Below are 27,106 nucleotides of genomic sequence, written 5' to 3' on the forward strand. Positions count from 1 at the left end.
ATGAAACCTGGACATCTGTGGGCCAGCGCTAACGGGAAACAGATCACCTGCCCTGCAGTTGATTCCTTGCACAAAATGCTACTTTACAAAGGTTGACAAGACCCAACCAGGGGCGTCTGGGTATTTACATCGTGTTTCCAGAGGCCTCAGACTAAAACACCAACTCTGAAACTATCAAGCGAACAAAACCACAGTAACATTTCCAATGGTTTTAGTTTTAAGCACTCACTCTTTGGAGCAGTGCAGCATCTGGCATGGGGGGCGCAGGTGAGCCTCTGCTCACGATGAAACAAAGGTCATTTTCCTCTGCCCCTGCATTTCCTCTCAGCTTTATGGAGCATTTTAGTGCCTTCCACTTCACTGTACCCTGTAATAATAATCCCCCCCACATTTCTAATTCCACTGGGCAGCTCTGCTGACCAACACACCTGCACCTGAAGCAAGCAGCAGGTAGTGACGCAACTCTCACATTATTGTTACCGTTTCACCGACACTGAAATGGATGATAAAATAACTGCCTGCAGTTGTGAGCTCACATCTGAGAATACAAATGTACATTCAAACTCATGGACCTGTTACTCAAACCTGTCTAGCCTTCAGTGTTATTTGAATTTAATGTTGTGACCTTCATGTTTAGCAGTTTAGGTTATGTAAGGTGTTTCATTGTGTGGCCAAAGCATTTTAAAGGGCCCATATTTTAGAGTGCTCTTGTGTTTTATTTGTGTGAGAGCGGTGCTTGATTTGTTGTGACATCACAAAGTTACAGAAGTCTTTGTGCTTTCAGAGTATGGGCTGTGTCCGTGATACTCTTTTCTCATCACATAAGATGAAGGAATATACAATCTGGGACCTTCAAGTGGTTTTCTTCCAACCTCCGACAGCTCCAGTGGAGCCTGGACTGTTGCAACCCCTGGAGGTAAGACTTTTCTACTCTGGTCTGACATCTGTTTATGTACATCTCACTTGGATCACCAGCTCATCATATATCACTTTGCGCACACAAACGTTTGAAAATTTATGTTTAACCAATACAAAGTGTCAGCCCTATAAATATCGGCGCATTGTGTTCGGCGAAGAGAGCAATCAAAATTCACACAGTTTATCATTCATCACTCCCAGGACCCACGTATACATCCCGCAGGGTCAGGTTTGTTAGACACAGCTCCTGCTCAAACTTGACTCTACGCTGCACTGAGATAAGGTCACCAGCAGAAGTGGACTGGTCCTTGAATGTTGCCTCAGCAGCGGCAGCAGCTGTTTCCCAGGTGTCTGGATGTGTGTGGCTCCACCATCTTGTCTTAATCGCAGCCTCCTCAAAGAACTGGCAAGACTTCCAACAAAGCCCTCATTCCTTTACAGTGGGGTAAAGACACACAAGCCAGCACGGCATAGCCAATAGCCAGGTGTACTAAAACATTAGTCAGCCAGAAGGATGGGAGAGAAATAACACATGCTAGGAAAACAGATCTCATCAGCAGCATTTCCATACACAACGTTAAGAAGAGTCACATCCAAATACAGACCTTTAGGCGCTTACGGGCTTATAACAAAACAAAATACATTTTACCACTCCAGTTCAATTCACATCGCCAAGTTAACGCAAACCAGAAACAAATGGCTTTCGATAGGGGCTCTGACTACATCATCTCGACACTGCTGGCACCACCATTGCGGATCTGCCATTTCATAAACACAGCTCCACTGTGGCAGACAGCAAGCCGCAAGGCGCTTTCCAAGTGCAAGTTTCAACAGCTAGCCCAGTGCACAAGCACACCTTTTTCCCTCATGTTGAAGAGGAGAGGCCTGAAACAACAAACCGCCGGGCGAGAAGGGATGGGGGGGATCAGGGAGGGGGAGGTGAGTCATCCAGCAAACAGACAGAGTTTAGTTTGGGCTCAGGTATATTGTACCCTAACATTCCAACAGTTAAGTGTGTTTCCATGGTAAATGATTTATATTTAATATATATACCAGCATCATTTCATAATTATGATTTTATCGATGCAGTCATTATTGATGATTAAATTGTAATCATCACATTTGCCGTTGTTACTGACACAGTAACAGGAAACAGGAATACTAGTTGAAGACTAGCGATGACACCTTTAATTGCATCACTGAAAATAAAAGTAAGTGTAGTACCAATAATTAAAGGAAGTTTGGATGACTTGAATGTCTTAATGCAATACTCATGTGTCAGTTTTACTGAGTTCTGTAATTAATCCTTGTGTCAGTACTGGCCCATTTATCAGGCTCCAAGGAAACACAAAGGGGCCAAAACCTTCTCCTGCTCAACTAAACTACAGTATAAAACTGAGTTGAGGTTCTTTGAGGCTTTATCCATCAGTTCGTACAAAGATGGAATCTAGCTGTGAAAAAAAAACCCCTCCTGCCAGCCTTAGTTAGCTTTAAAATGAATATCCTGTCCATCCTCTGCACTGCAGTTAGGGTTGGCTACTTCACCACCTGAATAAACAGACCCAAGAAGTCTTTTGACATACATGTAATGAGACAGATCTAAACAATACTAACTTCAACTTCTGTCATGATGCCCATTTTCACTGCTACTGCTGCCAGCATTGCTAATGTTGCATTCACTGCTACTGCAATGAGTTACTATTAGACGGAGGCAACTGACCAACAGTAACCAGTTATAGTTGTATTAGGAGTATTCACCCTAACAACGGAAGAACTTTGTTCATGTTGTATATTATTTTTTACATTACCACCTAGCAACTGACATGTTCTTTCAGAAGTGGAAGGTCTTCCAGGTGATTTTTGAAGCCAGCCTCCCTCCTGCACTGAGGGACCACACAGGGAAGAGCTTTCCATCCGGGAGCAGCTGCAGGACCACTCGTCGTTCTTTTCCAGATGCTCGAAAATGCACTCCTGCAGAATGGGTGCTGCCAGCAGCCATTGCAGACAAACATTAGTGACCTTTATTTGTAGCGAGCAGCAATCTTGCGCATTGTTTGTCCTGCAAAATGTCTTTCAGACCTTAACAGAAGGAACTCAACATGTAATAGCAGCAGAGGTAATAACTGCACCACTATTAATAACAGCAGTATCGTTTAGCTGCCTATTACAACGCAAGACATTAAACCCAGCCTGGGGCTGCAAACCATGATAAGGATACTGATATACCAAATAACCTTAAATAAGTCTTAAGCTTGTTGGTTCAATTATAAAGATGCATTACAATTTCATACTATCCTCAGTCAGTAAATGATAACATTGAATTGAGCTGACTAATGACAGACCTCAGCTATCCTTGATATCCACAGGCCAATGTTTATCCTCCGCCACCAGCTCCATGGGCTCAAAATCTCTAATGCAACTCCTGCATAACAAAAACAGTATCACTGAAGATTGGGCGCGGTCAAGTGAATGTAGCAGCACACATTAAGGTGTTTTTTATTGTTTATGTATGTGCAAAAAATTGCTTCATTCAAAGCTGGAATAACTGAATAGGCAGGATGCAAAATATTCGTACACATAAGGTCAGCAAAAATATTGGAATCTGTTTATATACAATTTACAAAATATAATAAACTTTATATAAAAATGTAAATATTCATCTGTTATTAAACTGAAGCCGTGTCCGTAAAGAACAGCTACTTTGCTCCTTATTGTTTCTACGGGAACATCAAATTCTCCATTACATTCACTCGTTGCACATTTGAGGAGTCCTTTATTGCAAAAGTGTCCATTCAATGAGGTAGAAGTTTTCATTTTTGGTTCTCTGAGAGCAAACTAAGTGCTCGTTCTGCACTGTGGCAGACGGTCAGTCCTGCTGCTGTCAAACGGCTGTTCGTAAATGCCGCTCTGGCTCTGCTCCAATCCTGACTCCTTCACAACGCTATTGTCTTCCTGGTCCGAATCCACATCCGTGGTGATGTAAGGGTTCTCAGGTGGAGTTATTCCATTTTGTGTTACTGATGGCGGACCAAAGCCCATGTACAGGTCCTGCTGAGGCCTCCAAGGGGCTTTCCCAAATGTTCCTAAGCAAGAAAAATAGAAGAGGTCAGACCAAATCATGGGTAAAATCCAGATAGTCAACAACAAACCAGTCGACTTTAACACCTACCCATAAAGGTGTTGCAGGGAGAAATGCACTCATGCGGTTGCCCGTAGTTGTTCAAATCCACCTCCTCCACTGAAGGTCGGCGGTCGCTCTGCTGGTGGGAGGGGCCGTGATGGAGGTTCGCATTGGGGAGCTGCATCAGGACTGTGGAGGAGCAGAGGTCAAAATGCTCCGACAGGAAGTAGTCCCTTCTTTTGGGGCTGGTCAGGCTGCCGCTGTAGGAGTCAATGCAGACGGGCTTGTGGTCCACAGAACAGCCTGAATGTAAAAAAATGAAAACTGTTAGTCATTTAGTGCTTAAAACAAACTCCAGACATCAGCGTACTTGTACGTTGCGTATGGTGGCCATAAGATTCTTCTTTAAGGACAAAATAACGATGAATGTGCATTTTCCATTTGAATGAAGCAGCTACAGACCTGTGAAGACCTCGGATGGGTCAGTGGAGTACATGTTGTCTCGGCGGAGCAGTGAGCCTATTGGGCCCTGATAGTGGCAGAGCAGAGGATCGATGGATGCCTCCATGTCTGTTTCGCTTCCACTATCCAGGTGACAAAGACCTGTGTGGTTGAATGAACAGCATCATGGATTACAAACTTGTTGCTGGAGTTGGATTCAATCTTAGGACCATAAAAAAAAAAGAGCGAGCGTTTTACCGTTCATGTCTTTGGGCTGCAGGTAGAAGCCACTGATCGATGACGGCATGTACTGATGGCTGCTGCCGCTCTCTGATGGGATGTACCCATCCTGACGGTCAGCGAGGGTTCCCTGAGAGGACAGATAGCTGGGAATGTCGGCAGGCAGGTTGGTCTCATCTGCAGCACAGTTACATCAAGTTAGATCATGCATTTTCATTTTTATAGTAAATAGATACCCGAAATGAACTAGATAAGGAAAAAAGGTAAATTCCAATGAAAAGAAAGAAAGGATATCCTGTCCTCACCTGTGTTGGTGACGCTGCAGTCTTCGTTCCGTCGTCGGGTGTGGTAGATAATGACCACCCAAACCAGTGAAGTGCCCACCACACAGCACACCACTGCGATGATGACGATCCCCACAGTGGTCCACCCATCATCATCCGATCCTGCCCCACTCACCATGCCGACCCCAATGCCTCCCTGCACGCCGGGGTCGCAGTTGGGGTTCGATATGACTGCAAGTCTAACGTTGCCCCTTTCTGTTCCCAGTGCATTGGACATCTCGCATGTGTACTTCCCAGCATCGGCCTCGGCAGCGTCGACGATGATAAGGAGCTGGTTGGCAGCTGCGAAAAAGTGGCGCTCGGTCACGACCAGGGGACTGTCGTCTTTGGTCCAGTTCAGCCTTGGGGGAGGGCTGCCACCGGCAATACACTGGAGGACAGCGGTTTCACCCTTGGCCACAGTCCGATCCATGAGTGGCCGCAAGAAGGAGGGTGTTTCTTTCAGAGGGAAGGACGCCATAAAAATTTAATTAAATGAAATACAAGTGCAGAGTTATTTACTCTCCTTAGAGTTCCTTCTCACTTTCTGCTTTGACAGTGGAATTTCTTACCTAGAACAGTAAGCGTAGCATTTGCAGAGATGGATCCAGCTGTGTTTTGAGCTGTGCAGCTGTAAACACCGATGTCCTCTGTCTTGACATCCACTATGAAAAAGACATCATCTTCCGGCATGACATGCATGCGGCGCTCGCGTGCAGCAGGGAAATCAGTACCTCCGTCTTTCTGCCAGGCAATCTGAGGGGAAGGATGACCCAGAGCAGCACACTCCAGCCTGGCTGTTGCTCCAGCACGGATACTCAGGTCCATGGGCATCTTTGTGAACGAAGGGAGCACTGGAAATGGGAGCGTTAATGAATCATTACCACTTTGGACAGATAGATGGACACATGCCAAACTGCTGATTTTCCCCATCCCATACTTACTGTTGACAGTGAGTCTGGCCTTGGTGGAATACGAAGACCCAAAGTGGTTGGATATGACACACTGGTATTTCCCCTCACTGGAGAACTCCACGTTGCGTAGCTGGAGGGTGGTCGTATACTCGGTCACTTCCGTTTCGACCCCTGCACCTCCTTGCACTCGCAGGTGGGCCTGGTTGTGGATCTCTGCGTCGTTCAGCACTTCGTTGTCTTTCTTCCAGGCAAACGTCATGGGTGAGTCACTGGAGCTGGCCGCCGAGCAGACGAACGTCACATTGGCGCCTTTTAGGGCTGACTGAGTCTCCGGCTGAACGGTGATCTGGGGCTTTGGGAAATCATCTGAGCAAAAACAAGAACAAACATTTTAAATTAGCTCTTAAAGTCTGTATTTTTCAGTGTCACCAAATGTGTCCATTTTGCTCTCCAGCTGACACACTGAGAGGGGAAAAACTGAACTGAATTATTTCCTACTTAATTCTCTCACCCTCACCAGGAAAGACGAAAACTTCTCGGTAAATTTCCGTAACTTTCCCTTTCTAAGACTCTTTAGTTCATCCAGGAGTCGGGGAGGAAAATACTGGACAATCTGGGTCACTTTGTAAATGGAAAACCTGCCTAGGATAAATTCTGCAGGCATAACGTTATACGAGTGTGTGTGTAAAGGTGTTACACCAAGTAAACGCATCACTCACCACACACAAACTCATCCTGGCTGACGGCAAACACGCTCCTGCCCTTCAGCATCTGTGGGTGGGCGCAACTGGCATTGACGCAGGGCAGGAAGGTTTGTTCTGCCACCCAGATGGGAAGCCACTTGAGCTGGCAGTCACACAGCAGGCTGGAGGTGTTCAGATGCCTGCCAGGGTACAAGATACCAGACATTGAGTCCACTCTGCAGTAATATCGCTTCAAATGGTCCGGTTGTCTGAATCCTTTCTGACCCGTGAAGGTGAAATGTGACTCTAATGTGGACTACGGTGGGACTGACTTCATCAACCCAAAATATAGAGTCTAAAATCTCTATTTTTAAAATTAATATGATTTATTCCATGCAAGCAAGACAGATAAAAGGATAAAGTGATGGACACACTACTTGCTTTAGTTGCTGTTAGTCTGAGAATCATTGGCATATAGTAAATACTAAGTTGGCATGTAAAACAATTCAGGGAGCCCTAGTTCTCGATTCTACTCTCACTGAAACCCCAAACTATTCTTTTAAAAGGTCCAGTATTTTACCTTAAGCGTTGAAATCCGTTATAACCTATATTTGAGTGATCAAATAAAAGGTTTAGCAGAATTCAGGTAAAATATATTGTTTGGGTTAAGCTGGGCTGGATGTGGGGGCATGACAACTGCCTCATTGTGACATCACAAAGTCTTGGTTTTAAGGCTCAGTTTCTGAAGTATACAGCACTACCACAGAACTGATTCAGAACAAAAGCAGACACTGAAATCTACTTTTTAGACTAAATGGAACCTCTGCCAACATTTACCCACCTATGTGGTGGTTAAAGGCATACATCATTAATGTGTCGATAATTCCTCATACACACAATGCATGATGTCAAACAAGTCTGTGAAGTTTGTAAATATTCCCTTTCTTGTAACTACAGACTACCCTAAAGTGGAAGGAGACAAGGAAAAACTGTGAACCTGATATAAACATTGACGCAAGTCCCGTTTGAATCGGACTTTCCCAGCAAACTGTAATGAGTTTCACCTGGTGCTCTGTCTCACATCAACGCTAACACACTGACTTCAAGCGTCCTTGAGCGTGAGCGCACTTACAGCTCCTGCAGGTTCCTCATCTGCGAGAAGGCGTTCGCTTGAACGGACATGATGGCGTTGTTACTCAAATCTCTGCGGAGGGACGAGAAAAGAAATTAGGACGGCTAAGATCTTCTGAGAAAGTTTGCAGATTTTTCTGCCAACATCAGCCGTGTGGAGCGAAGGCTATGAAAAACTTCAATAGAAAGAAGAAAAAGAAGGTCTGGGCTCCAGAACAATAAAACTCTGGGCAGCAGTTTTCTGTGTTAATCAAGAGAGGCCCAAGTCTGGGCTGCTTTGAGCTCTGGCAGCGGCTGGGAAAAAAAAAAAACTCTAATTAGAATCAAATGCAGCTGTTGTGCACTCGCGCACACACAGACACACACAATGCTCTGGATTTGCTCTGGTGATCGATATAGTCTGGCACACATGTAAAGATGCTAATGTTGGAGTTTTTTTTCCTCGATTCCACATCAAAGTGGTGGAATGGGAGAAGACAGTTTGGGAGCATGGCTCTAACAAACAGCCTCCGTGTCTCAGTGTGATTCACCCTGTTTAGTTTACAACTCGCACTTTTGGAAACAATCAGTGAAACATGAGGCCAACTCACAGGTGCTGCAGTGCGTCCAGGCCAGAGAAAGACTTCTTCGTCACAGAGCGGATTTGGTTCCCCTGCAGAAATCTGGAACAAAGAAAAAGATCTGATCAATTTCAAACACACCATTTCCGCACCAACTTTACTTCACTGCTTTCCATTAAGTCGAAATCCATAGTGGATGTTAACTCACAGCTTTTTCAGCTTGTCCAAAGCAGAAAAAGGTCCATTCATGTCCTCGATGGTCCAGGATATTTCATTATTTTGGAGGTCCCTTTCAGAGGAAACAAAGACGCACCACACTGTTAAATCATCCACACCCAGAAAACAACTGCACTTGCGATGTTAATAAAACTTAGTCCAGCTTTTCCTTTCTTGTTTTGTTTGGGGATGGGGGCTGTTTGGAGACTTTAAAATTATATTCAAAGCAGCTCCACACCTCACAGGAAGTTCCTTCCTAGCTTTTGTGGCGCTTTAAAAAGTCTGCAATGGCTTTTCTGTGTTGCATAGGGAAAAAAACATTTTACAAGGACGCTCTGCGATGTAACATGTGCACTGCATTTGAAGCTTCATTTGTGGGGATAAATATACTCTGCATGCTATTCAAACATGTTGCCTCTGTGTGTTAACCTCAAGGGAAAAAGAAATATTTCAGCAAATCCGCCATAAATAAATGATGAATCTGAGATATTTAAAGGTCCCATATAGTCTAAAGGGAGATGTTGATGTTCAGATGAAGTTTACCTGAAATTTATTTTAGATTTATTGGCTCATTCAGAAAACAGTAAGCCAGCCAAAAGAGAGACTCGGGTACATTGTTCTGATCGGCTGGCAAGCTTGTTGTTGCCAGAGCTCCAGAGAGAAGCCTGAGAGAGGAAACTATACTGATATGGTTTTAGGCTCTTTAAACCACAAATGCATCTTCTTATGGATACGAACCCTAGTATAAGACGAGTAAAGAATAAAATATGGGCCCTTTAGCACACTCCCTGAATGTGTGAAGACATTTTGGTAAACCTCTGCCCTCCAATCAAACCAACTCGTTCACTTGCTTCCTGTTTAGCTGTTGCTCCAAGAAGGCTTTAAGCTCACAGATGTTTTTCTGATACAAAAGTCTGTAGATCTCAGTCTAGTTATAATGTGTTTGCTCAACAGGGATTTGCACACCATTAAAATAAAACTGGTTGCACCACGCTAACTAGTAACAATACAAACAAAGTCCTTGCTCTTTGATTTTGAGGGAATGACACCAAACCCTGATTATCGTTGTTCGTGTTCGCTGAACATTTTTTGCTATTAAACTCAAAATGTGGTTGCTAGAAAAAATATGGAGACGTTTTTACTGCAATCCAAATGAAGGAAAATACACCAAACATGTAAATATACAATTATAGAATAAAAAAGAGCCAAGATTTCCCAGAGAAGCTGCCTCCTTTGATCCTTCAGCTGGTCTAATGCTCCTTGGCATGCCTGGTTATGGCTGATTGAGATTGAGGAAGGGTGTGTGTATGTGTATGTGTGTGTGTGCATAGGAGGGGCTGGGGGGCGCGGCTCTGAAGCCCTGAGGCAAATCACGTCCACCAAGTTGCACACCTGCCCTACGGTGACCTCAGCAGCCCATGTCACATTTGGTTCCAGTTAAAACAACCAGGGGAAATGTTAAGAACCTTTGTGGGAAAGGTGGGGGGTGTGTTGGTGTGGGAGGGAAGTGGGGTGGTGGTGGTGGTGGTGATGGGGGTGTATGGAGAAGAGGTAGTTGGGGGTTGTGCTTTGCAGAGGGTTTTTTTTTAATATGTATGTGGACAGACCTCAACACATTTAATCAATCAAAAGTCCCCAAAACAAACCAGACAGGATATTTCCACTCTGGCCTGATATGAAGCAGGATTTGAAGAGGCTACTAGAGAGAACACAACAGCTGACAGGGAACTGGGGAACCAATGGAATTTTGGACGGATGTTTTAACAAGAAGTATTTCCTGAAGCTTCAAATGAGCTGATCTATCTTACAAAATTAAGTATGCACTTAATTCTAGTGCTCTTTGTTATTGTTATTGTTATTGTTATTTCATTGGCGATGTAGTTTACATTATAGGTCCTATAATGTTAAAAGGGAAGCATCTAAGCTTCTTCAATACTGTTATTGTTTTATTACAGAACCTAGACCTGATTTATAAAGTTCTCAATCCACAGAGAAATGCTCACAGTCTGGATTCATTAATTGAGGCTTAAAACCAGCTGTCAGGACTTCTGGGACTTTGTGATGTCACAGCGAAACAGTCACCAGCCTAGACACGCCTGAGAGAGGTGAGGGAAAAATATTTAATAATGATTTTGATCACTAAAACCATAAATACTACTTCTTATAGACATCAACACTTTTAGATACAACACTAGAAAAGTGTGAAATGTGCAACCTCTAAAATCAATTGTTCACTTTACTGTTTACATTTCCTCTGTGTCATTTGGAAAGCGCTTTGAGTTTCTAGTTCAAAATCTACTCCACAAATAAAGTTTTACGCAATTTTTTATGGACTTTAACCTCTTTGGAACTTGTTTATGCTGCTTGGACATTGTAGAAACAGATTAGACAAAATCAGCTCTGGATCACATATGAATAGGGGAAATGCTCTAATAAAATGAATGCCCTTTTGTGTTAAAAGGCTGATTGTGACTTACAGCATCTGCAGGTTGGAGAGGCCACGGAAAGCTCCATCTGCAATGAAGCTCACGCGGTTGTTGCCGATATGGAGCTCGTCCAGCAGGCTGAGGCCTACAAAGCTGGATTCCTCCAGTCTGGACAGGTGGTTGGAGGAAAGGTTACTGAAGGACAAAGAAAAAAAAAAAAAAGCATGAAAAAAGCAGCCTGGAAATCACACAAGAATCACTTTTGCTTAACATATCAAACATCCTCCAGCATTATCCTCCACACCTATTTGATTCCAAAACAAAACTTGTTCTGAAAATTTTAGATTTTTCTTTAGTTAGTTAGTTTACACATCTACGAAATAACCAAACTTCAATGTCTGGAAACAGGAAGGAAATTCTCATATTTCACGGCTCGATAATCTGTGACTGTGATTTCATTTTGCGATAACATTTATTTTAAGTGCGTTGCAGAACACTTTGCAACAAAACAAAAATCTTGAAGCAAACTGTTGTGAGCAGCTTTTTAAGTAAACTCAGATGAGAGGACATCAGATAGCTGGGCACGCTCCCAGCCAACGGGCGGCTTGTTTACTCTCAGGTTCATGTGATAAGAGCGAGAGAAACATGGGGGGAGGAAAAAAAAAAAAAAAAAATCACAACAGCCTATCTGTGAAGAAACGCTCCAGACACTGCAAACACTGTGCTGACCGCTGCTGTAAACAACAGCCACAACAAAGGAAATGCAATCTGCTTCCAGGAATGTGTGTTGGCGGGCGGGAAATCATGCCTGAAGTCTGAGGGTGATGTCGTATTTCACAAGAAGAGAAGCTTCACATAATGATGGGATTTCCAACAGGAAAAATAAATGGGACTTCCGAGGGGCCAACGTTTTGTCTTGGGTGACGATGGAGCGGGAAGGAGGCAAGAGGATGTGCAATATTTTGGCAATGCGTGCCAGTTGGCAGTGACTAACAGCATAAGAGACACTGCTTTGTCTATGTGTGTGCAGAGATTGGCAATAGGAAGAACTGGAGTGTGAGGAAGGGCAGGCGATAGAGCCAGAGAGGAGGAGAGGGCGACGCAGGGAAGTGCTGGGAGTTCAGTGTGTATGGAAAGTGAGGTCAAAACAATAAGCAGGGGGGGAGGTGGGGGGGAAAGCGGACTCACAGCTCGCTGAGTTTCTGGCAGAACTCCCAGGCATCAAGTCGGATCCTGCTGATGGCGTTGTGTCCGAGGTGGAGCTGCTGCAGGGTCAGAAGGCCGTACAGCCAGCCCTTACTCACCTCTGTCAGGTTGTTGTAGTCCAGCTGCCTACAAGACGCAGGTGTACACAAAGACACACATTGAAACATAACATTGCGTATATAACAAGTAAACTTGTTGCGCATCACTGGAAAACCCCCTTACAGCACTTCCATGTTGCTGAGGCCCCAGAAAGCTCCATCCATCAGGCGACTGAGACCGTTTCTCTGCATCTTGAGTGAGCGAAGGGCATGTAGGCCGTGGAATGTTAGGCCCTCCACCCTGCGAACCCGGTTCCTGCTCAGTTCTCTAAAGAACACACAGCACACACAGCGTCAGCGCATTAACAAGGAAATATCAAATGGAAACATGATACTGATGGATTTTAAATTGCTGCTAAAAAACACCTGGTATTTCACACAAATGTATTGCTTTGGGGTTTTTTTGTGCTACTTTTCTACTTAAAATATAGAAGTAAACTATTGGTTTTTTGTGTAGATGAACTCAGACAGTCAATCCTTTCCTAAAATGCTGGTAAAACCAAAAATTTGAAAGAAATCTATTAGCACATAATAAAAATATATCAGAACCTGTCTTGTCATCATCTTCAATTTGAGTGGATTATTCTTCGAGTATATTAACGGATGAATGAGGATAATTGCAAGGACATCATTTGAAATGCAAATAAGTGAAGGCATCAAGCTTACAGATGCTGGAGGTTTGGCAGCTGGAAGATCTTGGCGGGGATGGTGGACAGGCGGTTGCGGTTGAGCCGGAGAACCTGCAGACTGCTGGACAGGTTGGTGAAACAGCCCGTCTCCAGAGAGGAGATCCTGTTGTTGTTGAGGAACCTGAGACAAGAAGATGTACAACAATATCAAAAAGTGAGGATGGAGGGGTATTGTCATTGCAGCTTCATTAGAGACAGAGGAAGAAAGTCGCACAAATATTTTTGCTGATGCTGCAAAAATGCTGCAATGTCTATCGGCAACAAAAGGAAGGGCTTTATTCCTGTTGTGATAAATGCACTAGTTTGTTTTGGGGTCCTTCATAAGATTTCACCAACATTCAGCTTTAGAAGAAATATTCTCCAGCAGATGCAGAATGAACCAATGAGAGAACACAAACGGAAATGTAGACACTCACAGGTTCTTGAGGGGCAGAGTGGGGAAGGAGCTGGCCTTTATATCCACAATGTTGTTGTTGCTGAGGTCGAGCATTTCCAGGGCGAGGAAGGGCTTGAGCTGCTCCACAGAAATCCTGGTGATCCTGTTGTTTGCTCTGAAAATACAAACAGCATCATTCCAATAAATGGCAAAAATAAATGTGTTTGACTAGCGGTGCGGTCCAGTTTCACGTTCCCAGATATACAAACAGCTAAGTCCTTCAATTAAGCCCAGGTATTGGAAAATGACAAGCTCTCACTAGCTTGTGAAGCTATAACTTACCACCCAATGTGAAACCATGGCATAGTTTTGTTTTGTTTTTTTGTGGCTGATGCTGCATGCACATTTCACAATTCATTTAGTTGGATCAATGCGGCTGCTCGTCACACTGAGTCCAAACAACCTTTCGGTTTAGCGATGTGTTATTTTGTTTATAAGGTAATTACTAACAAGGTATTTAAAAAAAAAGTAACCTGCCAATTACTTGGCTGATGAATACCATTCCCTCAGTGAAAGCATGCCTTGGCAGAGGCCAGCAATTTCCTGAGCTGCACGCCTCCTAAATTGCAGTGCAGGGACTGCTTAGTTATAAACAGAGCCTGTACAGTGCCCTCTTTGTGTATGAGACTCGGCAGTGGAGAGAGTGTTGGGATGGGGGGGGCGGCAGGAATTCCCTCCAATGCACCAGACTACAGAGCTCGTTTTCAGCATTCATGTCGATGCTTACAGTCCCTCTCCAGCTACACCTTACTGACCAAAGAGATGTTGGTTTTTTCCAAAAGAGCTTGGAGAAAACACTGCGGAAGGTTTTATAATGTGGGTTTCATTTGAGCTGTGGTGTCGTTAATGTTTGATTTTTGGAATCTGTCGGTCAGTGCAGATGGTTTTATGAGAGTGGCAGCTGTCTCAGGGAGAGGTATTCAGGAGGCCATTAGTCAATCAACACAAATTCATCATCAGCTGTTTTTATGACTGCCTGAACCAAACGCTCCCACATTTCCACTTCAGATTTTAACCTGTTGTTTTCTTTAGTCTTATGTAACAAACCAAGCATATCTAGATTTGACTGGACTGAAACAGCCAATATTTCTAGCAGTGTTCATAATTTTTTTAATTATTATTATCAAAAAGAAAAGTATAGGTACATTAGGTAGGTTTTTTTATTATGCAAATCATACTGGAAAAAGCTGCCTGACAGTTTGCCTATCAGATATGCAGAATTGTCTGTTCACAGCCAGCGAGGCCTCAGCTCTCCCCGACTCTGCTGTTTAGTCTGATCTCAATCTCAGATGTTATTTTCCCTCCGTCCACCTGAAGCTGACAGACAGCGTGGCACCACACCGCCGTGAAATCGAGATGTCTCACCTATTCAAAAGACTGAGTGACAAAAAACTGAAACAACTCTGACCCATTTTCCATGTGTTGGCTGGGGGTTCCTCCAAGTGTTGCAACTTTGGGTGAAATCATCTGATTCAAACATACGGAAGACGAAATTCACATATCAACGCTGATCCAAAATAGACGGCAGCACGCAGACTGGTATGGAATAAAACTGGCCAGAATGTGTTTTTGTGCTTCCAGCTTGAGTTAAACTTGGTGCCGTGCCAGGGACATCCATTAGGTTTTGGGGGCTGATAGAGTGGAGGGGCAGCTTTAAAAAGTGTTACATTTCAACAATTTACTTGAAACAGATTTTATGATGCGTTAAAACAGCTGAATGAATTTGAATTTAATGCTGGATTTAATTCTTGAATTATTATTACACGCTGCCTCGCATCAGCTAAAGTGAAGCCCCACAAAAACACCATTAATACTCAGTGATTGTTGAGAAAGCATACATTGGCTCATTGTCTGCAATAAAAACTGCACAGGCAGCTCTTTTGTTTGGAGATTTGCAGAGGTCTCTCCATGCTCCACAGCCCCCAGGTCCCAAACAAAAGCACTGCACACCACCTGTATCTCAGTTTTCATGTTCCACTGACTGGTCGCTGAGAGAAGGAGGGCCGCCCGGTGAGAAAGAACCAGTCTTTCCAGTTTCTCTCAGGGGGAAAACTGAAGGCATGGAGAGGGGCTGGTGCACACTTCCTGCCTAGGAGCGTGAAGATGCACCCTGTCTTCGGAGGGGGGATATCAGAAATCTGGCCAGTTTGGTTCTTCTCTATGTTCAGATCAGTTATAGTAATTTTGTTATAATAAACTATATGAAAGTAATTCTTTCTCATCTGCACTGCTTCTGGATTCAGTGCGTACTCCTGTGTCTTGTCCAAACACAAACAAATCCAGCATTGTGCACTTTAATTCCACACACCTTCAAATTTGTCCATTCAGTTTCCTACCAGAAAACGTGATTATGGAGTCATTATGGCTGTGGTTGCGGGACTTTGTGGCTGTTAGTGGAAGTCAATAGAAGGCCATGCATGTGTCAATAACAGCCAGAGGCACTGATAAAGTATATACACACTTTCTTTAACTGAGATAAGCAGCCAACAGACACAGAACAAATGCTGCTGAGTCCAATCACAGAGAGCGTGTTACCGAAAAATTCTGCCTGTGAAATAAGAGTGGGTGAAGCACCATGAGGGTTTCACACAAGCACATACTTGCCAGCACTTAACCACTGCGAAGCTGACCACATTTACACACTGAACAGTTCTGTTGTGATGTAAAATCCTGAGATTTGTGTTGTTGTCGTTATCCATGGAGCAGCAACAATTTTTTTTTAATAGGGCAAGTTCTTTAAATGGAGAGTAGCTTTTTATAAATTTGTGTGTGTGTCTCTTTATGTGTCTATGTCTGTTCCTGTGTGTCTGTGTGGTATTTCCTACTGGAAAGAGAACAGAGTTTTGAGAAGCCATCTGATGACTCCCCCTTTCTGCAGTGGCGCCTGTAATGAAAACCAGGGCAGCGTTCGCTGTTCAGACGCCATATTAAACCATATCTCACTCAAATGATTGATCACAACAACGCGTTGGTTTTCTGTCAGAGCAGAGATGAGCATGGATCACGTTAATTCAAGGGCTTTTATGAACAATGACAGAAAAGCTGTTGTTCCATTGGCCTAAAACGCAAAAAAAAAAAAAAAAAAAAAAAAAACAGAATGTGGTTCTTATTAAGTTCAATAAGTCATCTGCGTTGAACATTTGAGCCTCCATTACAGTGATTTTCTGCACTGCAAGTCATCCGTCCATCAAAATCACTTAGGAGGGACTTGTCTTTTTCTGTTTAAGACACTTTCCCATCCCTTTTTGTGTTTTTATGTCATTAAATCCATGCTAGCTACCTAGTTCCTATTCTTAGCTGAACAAAAATTGAAACCTGTTATGAGCTTGAATCTAGTGCTGAAAGAGCTGAACTTCAAATTTCAATCTTCAATCAACATTTGCTGGTTCAAGGTTCTTGAATGTGACCGAATGTAGGTTTCCCCTTCAAACTGAATACTTTTAAGTTTTACACTGTTGGTTGGACAAAATATAAAAAGAAATCAAGTTGTATTTTCGAATTAAATTTTTTTTTCCAGACTGAAAAATAAGTGGATGAATTTAAAATAAGCAGACGATAAGAAAATTACTCATTAGCATTAAATCCCTCCTGGATTTTCTTTCCACTTTGAAAAATGTCATGGATCATAACTATAATCGCTACTGTTTTGGTTTGTAATTCTCATCTTTGACAAGGTTTCCCATTTTCCTCAGACATACCAAGAGGTTCACCTCCTAATATTCCTAATCAGACCTGGAATCTCCAGGTCATTTGTTGAACCCCCTGAGCATAGGCAGAGGGATTTAGCAGCGGTGGGATTTACCCCCTCCATAAATTCCTAGGAAATTGTTCAATTAATTAAGATGATCACGACTCAATTACTACCAGCTGCAGGGTTATTACCGTTTGTTTTTACTCTGAGCTGCGAGGTCAAAGGAGTCGGCAAGAGCTGCCGCTATGTCTGACTGGCTGTTTGAATAAGTGGTATTCGATACCCTGAGGTCTTTTTTTTTTTTTTTCTTTACTACCCTCCCATCGTGGAGAAACTGGAGGAGGGAGAGAAATTCTGCAAAAATGTTCCAGTGGAGGGGAGAGAAAAAAAAAAAAAAAAAGAAAATCACACTTCGCCGGTTAAGCTGAAGGAGGAAATCAGCGGCCGACACCGGCACCGAGTGAGCGACATTGTTTGTGAAAGTCAGCCTCTTCTTCTTCTGCTTTATAAAAAGAATAGGCTCAAGCTAAAGCTAAAACCGATGGTACTTAATGTTTCCAAGAGCCCTAAGATTCTAAGATTCTAAACAAACACAACTTTGTGACATTTGTACACAACCTGGAGCCCAAAAAAAGCATTCCAAATGATTTTTCCGTAAAGGACAATATCAGCAATTTTGCACCATTAGCATGGCATGCTGCTTGGTAGCTTGTAGCTATAAGCGATGATAGCAAGCTAACAATGTTTGTAAAACAATTTCTAGTTACGATTAACCAAAATATCCAACAGTTTAAAAACAACAAGTCAACCTTCTTGAGGTGTTCTAGTTTGCCCTTGGAGAGCTAGCTGTGGCTAACGTTTTGATGATGCCAGATTTAGTTATTTCTTTTTATGTCGAGAGTATCAAAGATGTATTCGGTTCAATTAATAATTGCTTTTACTTATTTTGCTATACTATATTTAAGCATTGTCCTACAACTATCAGTGTGTAGTTATCAGCTATAGTTCTTTCTGTTTTGCACTCGTTGCTAATGTAAATCAGTACCAGCATGCTTCCATTCCAATTAACTGTCACGTCATACCTGTGGCTCCTTCTTTGACAACATAATTTCTTCATACTAAAATTTCAGTCTAGAGTCTGTTGAGGCAGAGTTCGAATGTATGACACAACTTTTGGTAAACCGAACTGAACAACATCCTGAAATCAAATCAAAAATTGATGGCTTGGCTTAAGTCTGGAATTTGAAATTGAAATTTGTGCAGGAACTGTGCACATTGTTCCAGAGTTGCTGGGGGGGGGGGGCTCTTGGATAGCAGACAGCAGTAAAAGATGAGTGACTGCTCGCTTTCTAACCCTTTTATAAAACACCAGGTGTTTTTAATTTGCATGTGGAATGAGTAATAAAAAGCCCAAATTTTTCTGTGCGGTTAAATCCGAGATAGCGTGTGCGGTGGGAAGACTTGCAAAGATCCACTTCAAATAGTCACAGTCAAACACGACAGCTATGGTGAAGGCTGCTTGCCTCACATGAAAAATACCTTCCTGCCAATTTTCCTCTGCTGAAACTTATAGCTGGAGGTGACACGCCTGCACTAAAAGTGCAAACAAATGGTCAATGGCTGCGAGCCCTGCGGCTCGCGCACAGCGTCGTGTCAGGGCTTGATGAAGAATACGCCACATCCAGCCAGGAGACGGATACATTCTTCCACAGTAACTTCATGTTACCCGGTTTTGAAGAGGCACGCCACAAAAAACAAATAAAATTGTTGAGGTTTCGCACACTAATATCTGGTGCTGTTCTAAGAGCAGGATCTCTTGGTCAAAGGCTGATTGGAATGAAACATGATAAGTAAAATGGCTTTTGTTGAATTTGTCAGCAGGAATGAACTCAACCTCGCAGCATTAGAAGAACTTGGCATGTTAAGTACAATTGCACAATGTCTTTAAGGTGTTGATAGAAAGGAAAATGAATTTTCAGTCCACTTCCATTCCCAGAACAGAGCCGTGTAATCCTCCAACCCCATCTCAAACATACAAATCGCTAATTTGGGATTTTTGTCATTTTACACAACAGATTGCCTTTCTTTCCAGTGTCACGTCACTGCCTCCAGGTTAAAAATACACCAAGAGAAGTAAAAGCCACCCCAAAAAAAGGAGGAAAAAAAAAAAGTTTCCATTTCTGTTGATGGCATTTGTCTTCAAACATGTGACCCGTCTGGGGCTGGCTGCCATTTCTCTGACTGCCCTGTCTGGGAACCGGCTTGGCCAAGAGTGTTGCTCTCTAGAGGGAATGAAGGGAGGGGGAACCGCTTCCCAGCTCACTACTTTAACCAACAATGACAAGCCTGGCAGAGGATTACCATCCACACTGCCAGAGACACTCTGCAGAGTCCAGAGAGGTGTTACCCAGAATTAAAACAGATTTACTTACAGAATTAGTGTTGTGATGTTCGAAGCATAAGGGCCCAAATCAGGTACTGCTTCCAGTTCATTGTGGTTCAGTTTTCTGTATGCAAAGAAAGGGTTGTAAGATTAAGGGGCAGGGATGGAAGCTGTTCTCTGATTTCCCATATGAGGAACACAGGACATACTTACATTTCACTTAGATGTTTAAGGTTGGAAAACAAAGCGCTGTCAAGCACCTGCAATTTGTTGTGGCTCAAGTCCCTGTAAAATAAAATACAACAAGTAAGGGGAAAGTACACACCGTCAACCTGATTTTTCCAACAACTGCAGTCTTCCATCTGCATCTGCACAGCAAACATAATTACACACAAATTCTCTGTGTTATGGTGCCGCAACACTGTGAACAGAGGAAGTGGATCAAAGAAAAGTCACTGTAATTAAACTCCAGGGTTTAGAGACATGTTGCAAGATCGACGTTGATGAAATGAAACGGTGAAAATGAGCTAAGATTTTTTACTGATACGAAGCCGCAAATTCAAAGAAGTCCCTCACTTTAAGCCACATTGAAGCCTAATGTCATAGTCTTTTTTTTTTTTGACAACACATTTTAAAAAGTTAAGTTTTAAGCTAAGTTTAAAAAGGAACTGGGTATAATTTTCTTTCACAGCTTCAAAGGCCGGGTCTGACTTTCATTTCAGACTCGGTTTAACTTGTCAACCCTGAACCTTGTGAATGTACTCTTCTTTAAAGTCTTGATGAGAGACATCAGGGCCCATCTCAGCCCGAACTGAGTAACATCTGAACGCAACAGAAGATGTTCCAAAACAAACTGCTCTCACATTCAAGCCCCAAAGAAAGGTTATTTTGGGGTTTTAAGTTAAAGATCTGGTGTTGGCTTTTACATCCCTTCTTTATAACACAGAGGAGAAAGACCATGCCAGAAAAGCTCACTTCATCTGAAGGCCACTGCTGAGAAGGAAAGCCAAAACAGACGAGCTGATAAGTTATTGGGATTCTTTTGTGCTGAAAAGGGGGATGCCAATAAAAGTGGTGGAGTTCAGGTTTCAGTGTCAGCCATGGCTCGGTCCAAACGCCCTTTCTGGCGTCTGCACTACCTTCTTGAACTTTAATATAAATCATCCATCCGAATCTAACAGATTTATATATATATATATATATATATATATATATATATATATAAAAAATGTTTTCCCCCTTTTGGAGTGGGGGGGGGTTGTCCAGTTACTTTCTACTTCGCACTTCAACTATTTTGTAGTATGTCACTAATACAGACCCATTGACCTCTCTCTCTCTTTATATATATATATATATATATATATATATATTAGTCCTTCGAAAAGAATTTGCAAGATTTTAGAAGTCATCATTTGTACATTTAAAGGGATGTGTACAGGGGTTGTTTGTGGTCTTTTTTCAGTCCCTCAGGGTACTTGATTAGTTCTGGTTTGTGTCTTGATTTTGTCTAATCCCTCTTTGAATCGATGCCTGACTCAAATCGGACTGCGTCTGGTTTTGGGCCGAAGTAGTCTTGGCTGCTGCTCACTGGGGGTGACACTCTTGTTTTTGATGCCTGTTTGGAAAAGCAGGCTGAAAACCAAACTCGGGGTGTCTGGCGAGTGCCGCACCCGTGCACCAGAAAGTGCTGGAGTTATTGACGCTGCTGCGCACGATCAACATCGTCGTGCCAGACACTCTTTTTTTTTTTTTTTTTTTTTTAATACCCCACTCACTCTCACCCCCTCGCCCCTCCCCCCTCCTTACCTCCCTCATCTGGAATCCATCAAGGAGCTCTGGGAGGAGGGGAAGAAACCTAACAACTGGTAATGCACTCACAATACCGGGAAAAGCGAGAGGGACGCCTTTCATACATCAGAAACACCCCTGTTGGATTTTCTGGGGCCTGTTTTTGTTCTTTGGTGGAAACTTTCATGAACCACTCAACTAGAGTTTTACTTGCATCACTAAAGCGAATCCCACCACCTTCCTACTCCTTTTCTTTCCTAACAAACAGAAGTATGTTGTTGTTGTGGTTCCAGCGCTTAGAGCCGTATGGGAAAGGTGTCCAATCAAACTCTCTAGATAAACCCTGAGTAGCCCTGACACTTCCACTTCCCTCACAAAGCAGGCTCTGAACAGGGCCAGATAAGGCACAGGGGCTGCGTACAGGCTCCAGCCCGCATCCGCGGCCCTGTTCACTTTCTTATCAGAGGCCGCTCTTGAGGCTGAGAGCTTTCATTAATGCTGTAGATTCCGATAACAATGGCACAGAGCTGCAGATTTCGAATTAGAGCCCACAAACGTTTTGCAGAGGCAACAAGAGAGGCCCGTTGGTTAAGTTGCACCTCTGTGGATGAAATCCAAGACTTTTTAGACACTGCAAATTAGCCAAAGAGCAAACTTTGGTAGAGAGACAAGTAAAAGTGGTGATTTTCAATTTGTGGTGTTTGTGCTTAGTTAGATAGAGGAATGATTTACTGAATCACACTGGCCCAAGGCTACTGGCTACAGCAGCTAGTCACACTCTCCAAAAAGCAGCTAACCTAAGCATACACTTAGCATTAGCTACCTCTTCTTGTCTTCATTTAGGACTGCTGTTTCCAGGTAAAAAGGTAAAATGTCACCTAGTTCTTTATTCCAGGGGGAAAAAAAACCAAAACAAAACAAACAGCACACACACAAAAAAAAAAAGAAAATGCCTTTGCTTTTTTTTTTTTTAACTTAATTTTTCAAGCGATGGAATATGCTCCGATTTTAAAATAAAAAACATTTCAGTCAACCCATAATATCAAGTTAGCAGCAAACACTGGCTATGATAGAAAAAGCTAAAGTTGGCTGAAAAGGCTGGCCATCTTTTTCACTCAGCATTAATGTTACCTGATAAAACGAATTCTAGTGAATTACAAAAACCCTCGTCATTCTTCAATAAAAGGAGACATCTGTCTCCTTTCTTGATTTCTCCAACTAAAACTTTCCTCTTCTTTGAAAACTAAGTGGTGCAGTGTTTCGTTCTTGTTGAACATATTATTTAAAGATGAAACAACTTCCATGGCTTGTTCTTAAACCCTAAAAAAGTTGGAAGCATTAGATCTTCATCTTGCCCCCCTCCTCCCTGATATTTGACGCTTAATCCTTCTCCTTCGTGCTCCTCTCTCTTCCTCCCTCCTACTTTCTCCTTCACCCTTCTTCTTGCTGTGAGTTTGTCTCAAACTAATCCTACACGCTCCTCCTTAATCACTACCATGGCTGGCTCCGGAGTTGCTAATTCAGCAGAAATAATGGGGTGCTGGAAAACAAAGGCTCGGGTGGTTTAAGGGGTTTAAGATGTGCTGGAGAGCCACTCGTAAATTAGCATGCCAGAGTGAAAAGAATTTTTTCCCCCCATGTGGAACTTTTTTTTTTTTTTCCCCCATTTTCTTTGGAAGGCCCAGCCTCGGTTATGAGGCTCAGGCTGGGTCTGTTTTCTCTGGCAACTTCAAGTTTCCAGAGCAGCACATTTTAGAAAGAGAAAACTAAAGCCAGCAGCTTTGGAGCAGGCATGGAATCAACCTCTATCACCTAACACAGGACGGTTTTAAATAAAAAAGATAAATAAATAAGTAAATAAATAAAGTCTGCTACTTCCATCTTGATGCTGAGTGGGTTAAAAACATCTAGTAGGAATAATTATCTGTAAAGTGGAACATGTCATTAAAATTGTGTTTGGTATTTCAGCTTCAGTAGGCTTCAGGCCGAGCTCTGCCTCAGTTCAGCTTCTGAGATATTACTCCAGGAAAGTGTCCAGAGCTGCAAACACACACACACACAGGGTGCAGCTGATTTATGCTGATTTATTTTTATGGCTTTGAAGGCCTCCAGGTCCGTGAAGCTGAAATCTGAAGACTAAAAACACACCGAGTTGAATCGCTGCAACTTGCGGGCTGTAACCACACTGTCAAATGGATTGAAACATTATGGGCCACTTCTAGCTACAGTGCGTACCATCAGAAACCTGATAGGACACCGAGTTTACAAACCACTAACAACCACTAATAATGTCGCTATTAGTCCTGCTGCTGTATGTGTGTGTCTGTTACAACTTCCTGCATCCCAGAAGGATACACATGAAACGCTCATTCCAGTGGATTACCTGCAGAGGGTCCAGACTTCAACAAAGAGCCGATAAAGGCACATTGATGTGTGTGTGTTCAGGAGCAACACACTGCAGACACACAACTAGAGTAATGACTTGTGTTAACTTGGATAAGATAAGACCTCCAGTCATTTTCTGATACTCTTGAGCTGGAGTTTTGTTTTTTTTTTTTTTAATATATACATATATACATGTATCCCTGTAAATTAAGATGAAGCTGAACTGACTTGACCAAATCAAAGCATATTTTCTGAAGTGTTTTCCTCCTCCAACACCATGTTCCTCATGTGGTTTACAGCCAGTCCCGTTTTCACTACGACAGGAATGTGGATCATCCCCTCTGCAGGAAAACACTGGACTAAACCTGGTTATCAGTCAGAGTGCAGAGGTGTGAAGGGATGTTAGAGTGATGAGAAAATGAAGAGGAGCAGTGTCAGTAAGGCTCTTTAAACTGGACTCACAGTTGAACTGTCCATTCCGGGATCGTGTCTGGAATTTGGCCCCTTTTCAGCCGACTGCAGTCCACCAGCTCCCCAAAACAAGCACAGGGAGGGGGGCACGGCTCCGTGTTGGCACCAGATCCGGGTTGCAGAGTCAAGACCAGCACAAAAACCACGACAAACCCTGCAAAGCTGCGAGGCTGCGCGGAGGAGCACATTTTTTCTGGCCACCACGATGAGAAAAACCCCCGATCGCTTCTATCTATCCAAAGTGAGAAATTCGCACGCAAAGTATCCCGAAACGTGACGAGCTGGGTCACCGCAGCCGGTCCTTAAATCCAGTCCCGGGTCGGTGTGAGACAGGAAAGAAAGAGCTCCTTCTCGGACTTGTCCATTCCTGTGGAGAAACTTTTTCTGCCGCGGTGCCTCTGCTGTTTGGGGCAACTGGTGCCGTGCAGGATCCCCACCGTGCAGCGTGAACGCACACCAGAGGTATGTGGAGGGCAGGGCCACGGGGCTGCTGGGAAATGTAGTCCGCGTGGCTGCCTTGTTGCTCCAGCCAGCAACTGCATATATTATATTATATTATATTATATTATATTATATTATATTATATTATATTATATTATATTATATTATATTATATTATATTATATTATATTATATTATATTATACTTAATACGAGACATTGCTGTATCCTACTAAACGTTAATTTAGTTAATGTTAATCAGGATTAATAAAGCATCCATCTATCTAAAGTGCTAAAGCTATCTAAAGTTGAATCAACCGGGATTCCAACTTTAAAGGTTAAAACCTTAAGTACAATTTGGACTGTATGGCATTTACTTGTAATCAGAGCTGAGCTAAAAATTTGCTATAAAATAATGTTGCAATCATTTCTATTATTTGCATTTCATTAATTATTGGTCACGTGTCTGACAATTCTGGAAAATTGTCAGAATACTGTAAGTGTCCCACTAACAAGGACTTTCAGTGTGTTGCTAACTTTCTATCATAGTCAAGTACTTTCAAAGTGAGTGGTCTTCCTCCATTTTAGGTTGTTGTTATACACCAAGGGATCCACTGATTCAGGTAATTGAATTAATAATCCAGCAATCTTGTTGAAATTAAAGTAGTTAAATAGTTGTTGTTTTTGTTGTTGTTTTTTTATATATAAAAATAGCAATCAGTTGCAAAATAATTAGCAAATATAGTGCAACTAAGATGTTGTAGGCCAAAAATCATTCACCATAAATGTAACATCACTAACAGAGGCTTTAACTGATTTCCTGCACTTGAAAGCCAAAAGATTTTTTCTCATTTGCAATCTACAACATTTGTTTTCTTTTTCTTTTTTTCATTTCCACATTAAAGGGCCCCTTCATGGGATATTCATGTCCTAACAGATGTGTCAGGTTCCCCTCAGGCAAAGTGTTGAACAGTTTCCTGTTGACCAAGGTCATACTTTCACTGTCCGCCGACACTTCCTCCACTCAGTTAGGACATAAGCTCATTAACATGTTGACGTGCAGATGAAAGTCAAACTGATTGTGGTGGTAAGTGAATTAAAATGGATGTAAATGACTCAATTTGTATGCAATGCCAGGTTACTGTAAAAAGTTCTTTGATAATGTGTACTCAATGTCAAAAACAAATAATGATCAACTTATTGATATTCCCTCATTTATAAATTCAAATAAAGTTAAACCTATTGTATAACAATTTCCAGTTCTTAAATCTGCTTCCTATTTTAGTGAAAGAGAAGCATTTTAGCTCTGTTTCAAGAACAATCTGTGAGCCTACTAAACACCTACAAACAAATATGACTGTTCTCTGGGCATGTGCAAGGTGGTGTATACAGCAAGAAGATTCTCCTTTCTATAGTTTATTTGGTACATAAGATTTTAGGAAAGAGCAACAGTAAAGACAGAGCATTAAAATGCAGAAGAAAATATAAAATAGCACAAAGGTCAGCAACACAAAATGTTCTATTCACCACTCACAGTTAAGGCTGACAAGACCCAAACTGGAAGCTTCCAAAATTTTCTGTTTTTGATTGACCCCGACATTTTCAAACTAATCCAGCATTTCCAAAAGTCCTGGTTTTAGATGCTGGCCTTGTGTGGATGTGGCCTAAATCTGGCTCAGGAATCTCTGAATGAACATTCAAATCAATAAAAGCTCAATTTAACATCATTCCTAAAGAAAAACCATCAAAAACACTGTACCAACATACCTGCACCCTCCCGTTCTCTCACATGTACAAATGTGTGTTAGAGTTTCGGAGAAATAAGAAGAGACTCGAGGAGTGTTCATGCAGTTCAGAGTTAGCTGGAAATATCTCCCTTTGCTAGTAGAACTGATGTTTATTGCTCATTTGGGTTAATGTGTTGAAATGCCCATTTAGAATTTGAATTCCTCAATTGACTCATCATTAACCATTTTATTTTCATGTATTTAGCTGGTTGATAAGTTAACAATTAAGTGGTTTAACAGTCTCAATGTTATCACGGTTTTGGCTCCATCATATTTACTGCACTTGGATGTTTCTGTACCCACAATCCACATATATGGATTGAAAAGCCCCCATCCTTTCCTGCCAGACATCATATTGAGGCAAATACGCATCAGTAAACTGAATTGCCTCTGTGATGTGTAGTTTTTTCATCTGGCAATGCCAATGATTGGTGATAAAGCAACGCTATTGTCTCCCTAAAAGTGTCTTGTGAAAGGCTTATTACGTCTGTAACAGCTGCTCGCAGGTGTGAGACTCCTCCTCTTGTCAGGTAGTGACCCATTTATATTTAAATGGGGGCAAATGGGGCAGCTGCATGAAGGGAAAACCCCCCACATGCAGATTCCTACTTAGTGCTAAATGGTCACACATTTTAATATGTAAGCAAATGGTTTCTCATTATTTTTATTTAACACCAATATTACTTGTTCCAACAGAAAATAAGAAAATGCTGTCAGCTTCACTCATTTGTACTTAACAGATGTCAATATATTGGATTG

The 27,106-nt window shown here is 42.4% G+C and overlaps 1 protein-coding gene across 1 annotated transcript; it reads right to left on the reverse strand.

Annotated features, from left to right (window-relative positions):
• Positions 1-3,390: 3,390 nt before the first annotated feature.
• On the reverse strand, positions 3,391-24,537 carry lrig3 (leucine-rich repeats and immunoglobulin-like domains 3). The gene is made up of 19 exons (XM_029495182.1): positions 24,112-24,537; positions 19,690-19,761; positions 19,526-19,600; positions 13,383-13,517; positions 12,944-13,087; positions 12,402-12,545; positions 12,162-12,305; positions 11,025-11,168; positions 8,540-8,620; positions 8,362-8,433; positions 7,773-7,844; positions 6,677-6,840; positions 5,988-6,323; positions 5,616-5,897; positions 5,026-5,502; positions 4,739-4,897; positions 4,502-4,642; positions 4,088-4,342; positions 3,391-4,001 (listed from the first exon to the last, which is right to left on the reverse strand). The coding sequence occupies exons 1-19, from the start codon at positions 24,306-24,308 to the stop codon at positions 3,754-3,756; spliced, it is 3,342 nt and encodes a 1,113-aa protein (XP_029351042.1). The 5' UTR covers positions 24,309-24,537; the 3' UTR covers positions 3,391-3,753.
• Between the last annotated feature and the right edge of the window lie 2,569 nt (positions 24,538-27,106).

The sequence above is a fragment of the Echeneis naucrates genome, chromosome 23 (genome assembly GCF_900963305.1).
Source record: "Echeneis naucrates chromosome 23, fEcheNa1.1, whole genome shotgun sequence".
NCBI classification, from domain to species: Eukaryota; Metazoa; Chordata; class Actinopteri; order Carangiformes; family Echeneidae; genus Echeneis; species Echeneis naucrates.

Excerpts from the sequence above, each read along its gene's own strand:
- lrig3 (XM_029495182.1), bottom strand. The coding sequence starts at position 24,308 with ATGTGCTCCTCCGCGCAGCCTCGCAGCTTTGCAGGGTTTGTCGTGGTT. Across the intron at positions 5,898-5,987 it reads GGCCAGACTCACTGTCAACA|TGCTCCCTTCGTTCACAAAG; the intron begins GTAAGTATGGGA and ends TCCCATTTCCAG. Across the intron at positions 4,898-5,025 it reads CTGCAGCGTCACCAACACAG|ATGAGACCAACCTGCCTGCC; the intron begins GTGAGGACAGGA and ends ACTGTGCTGCAG.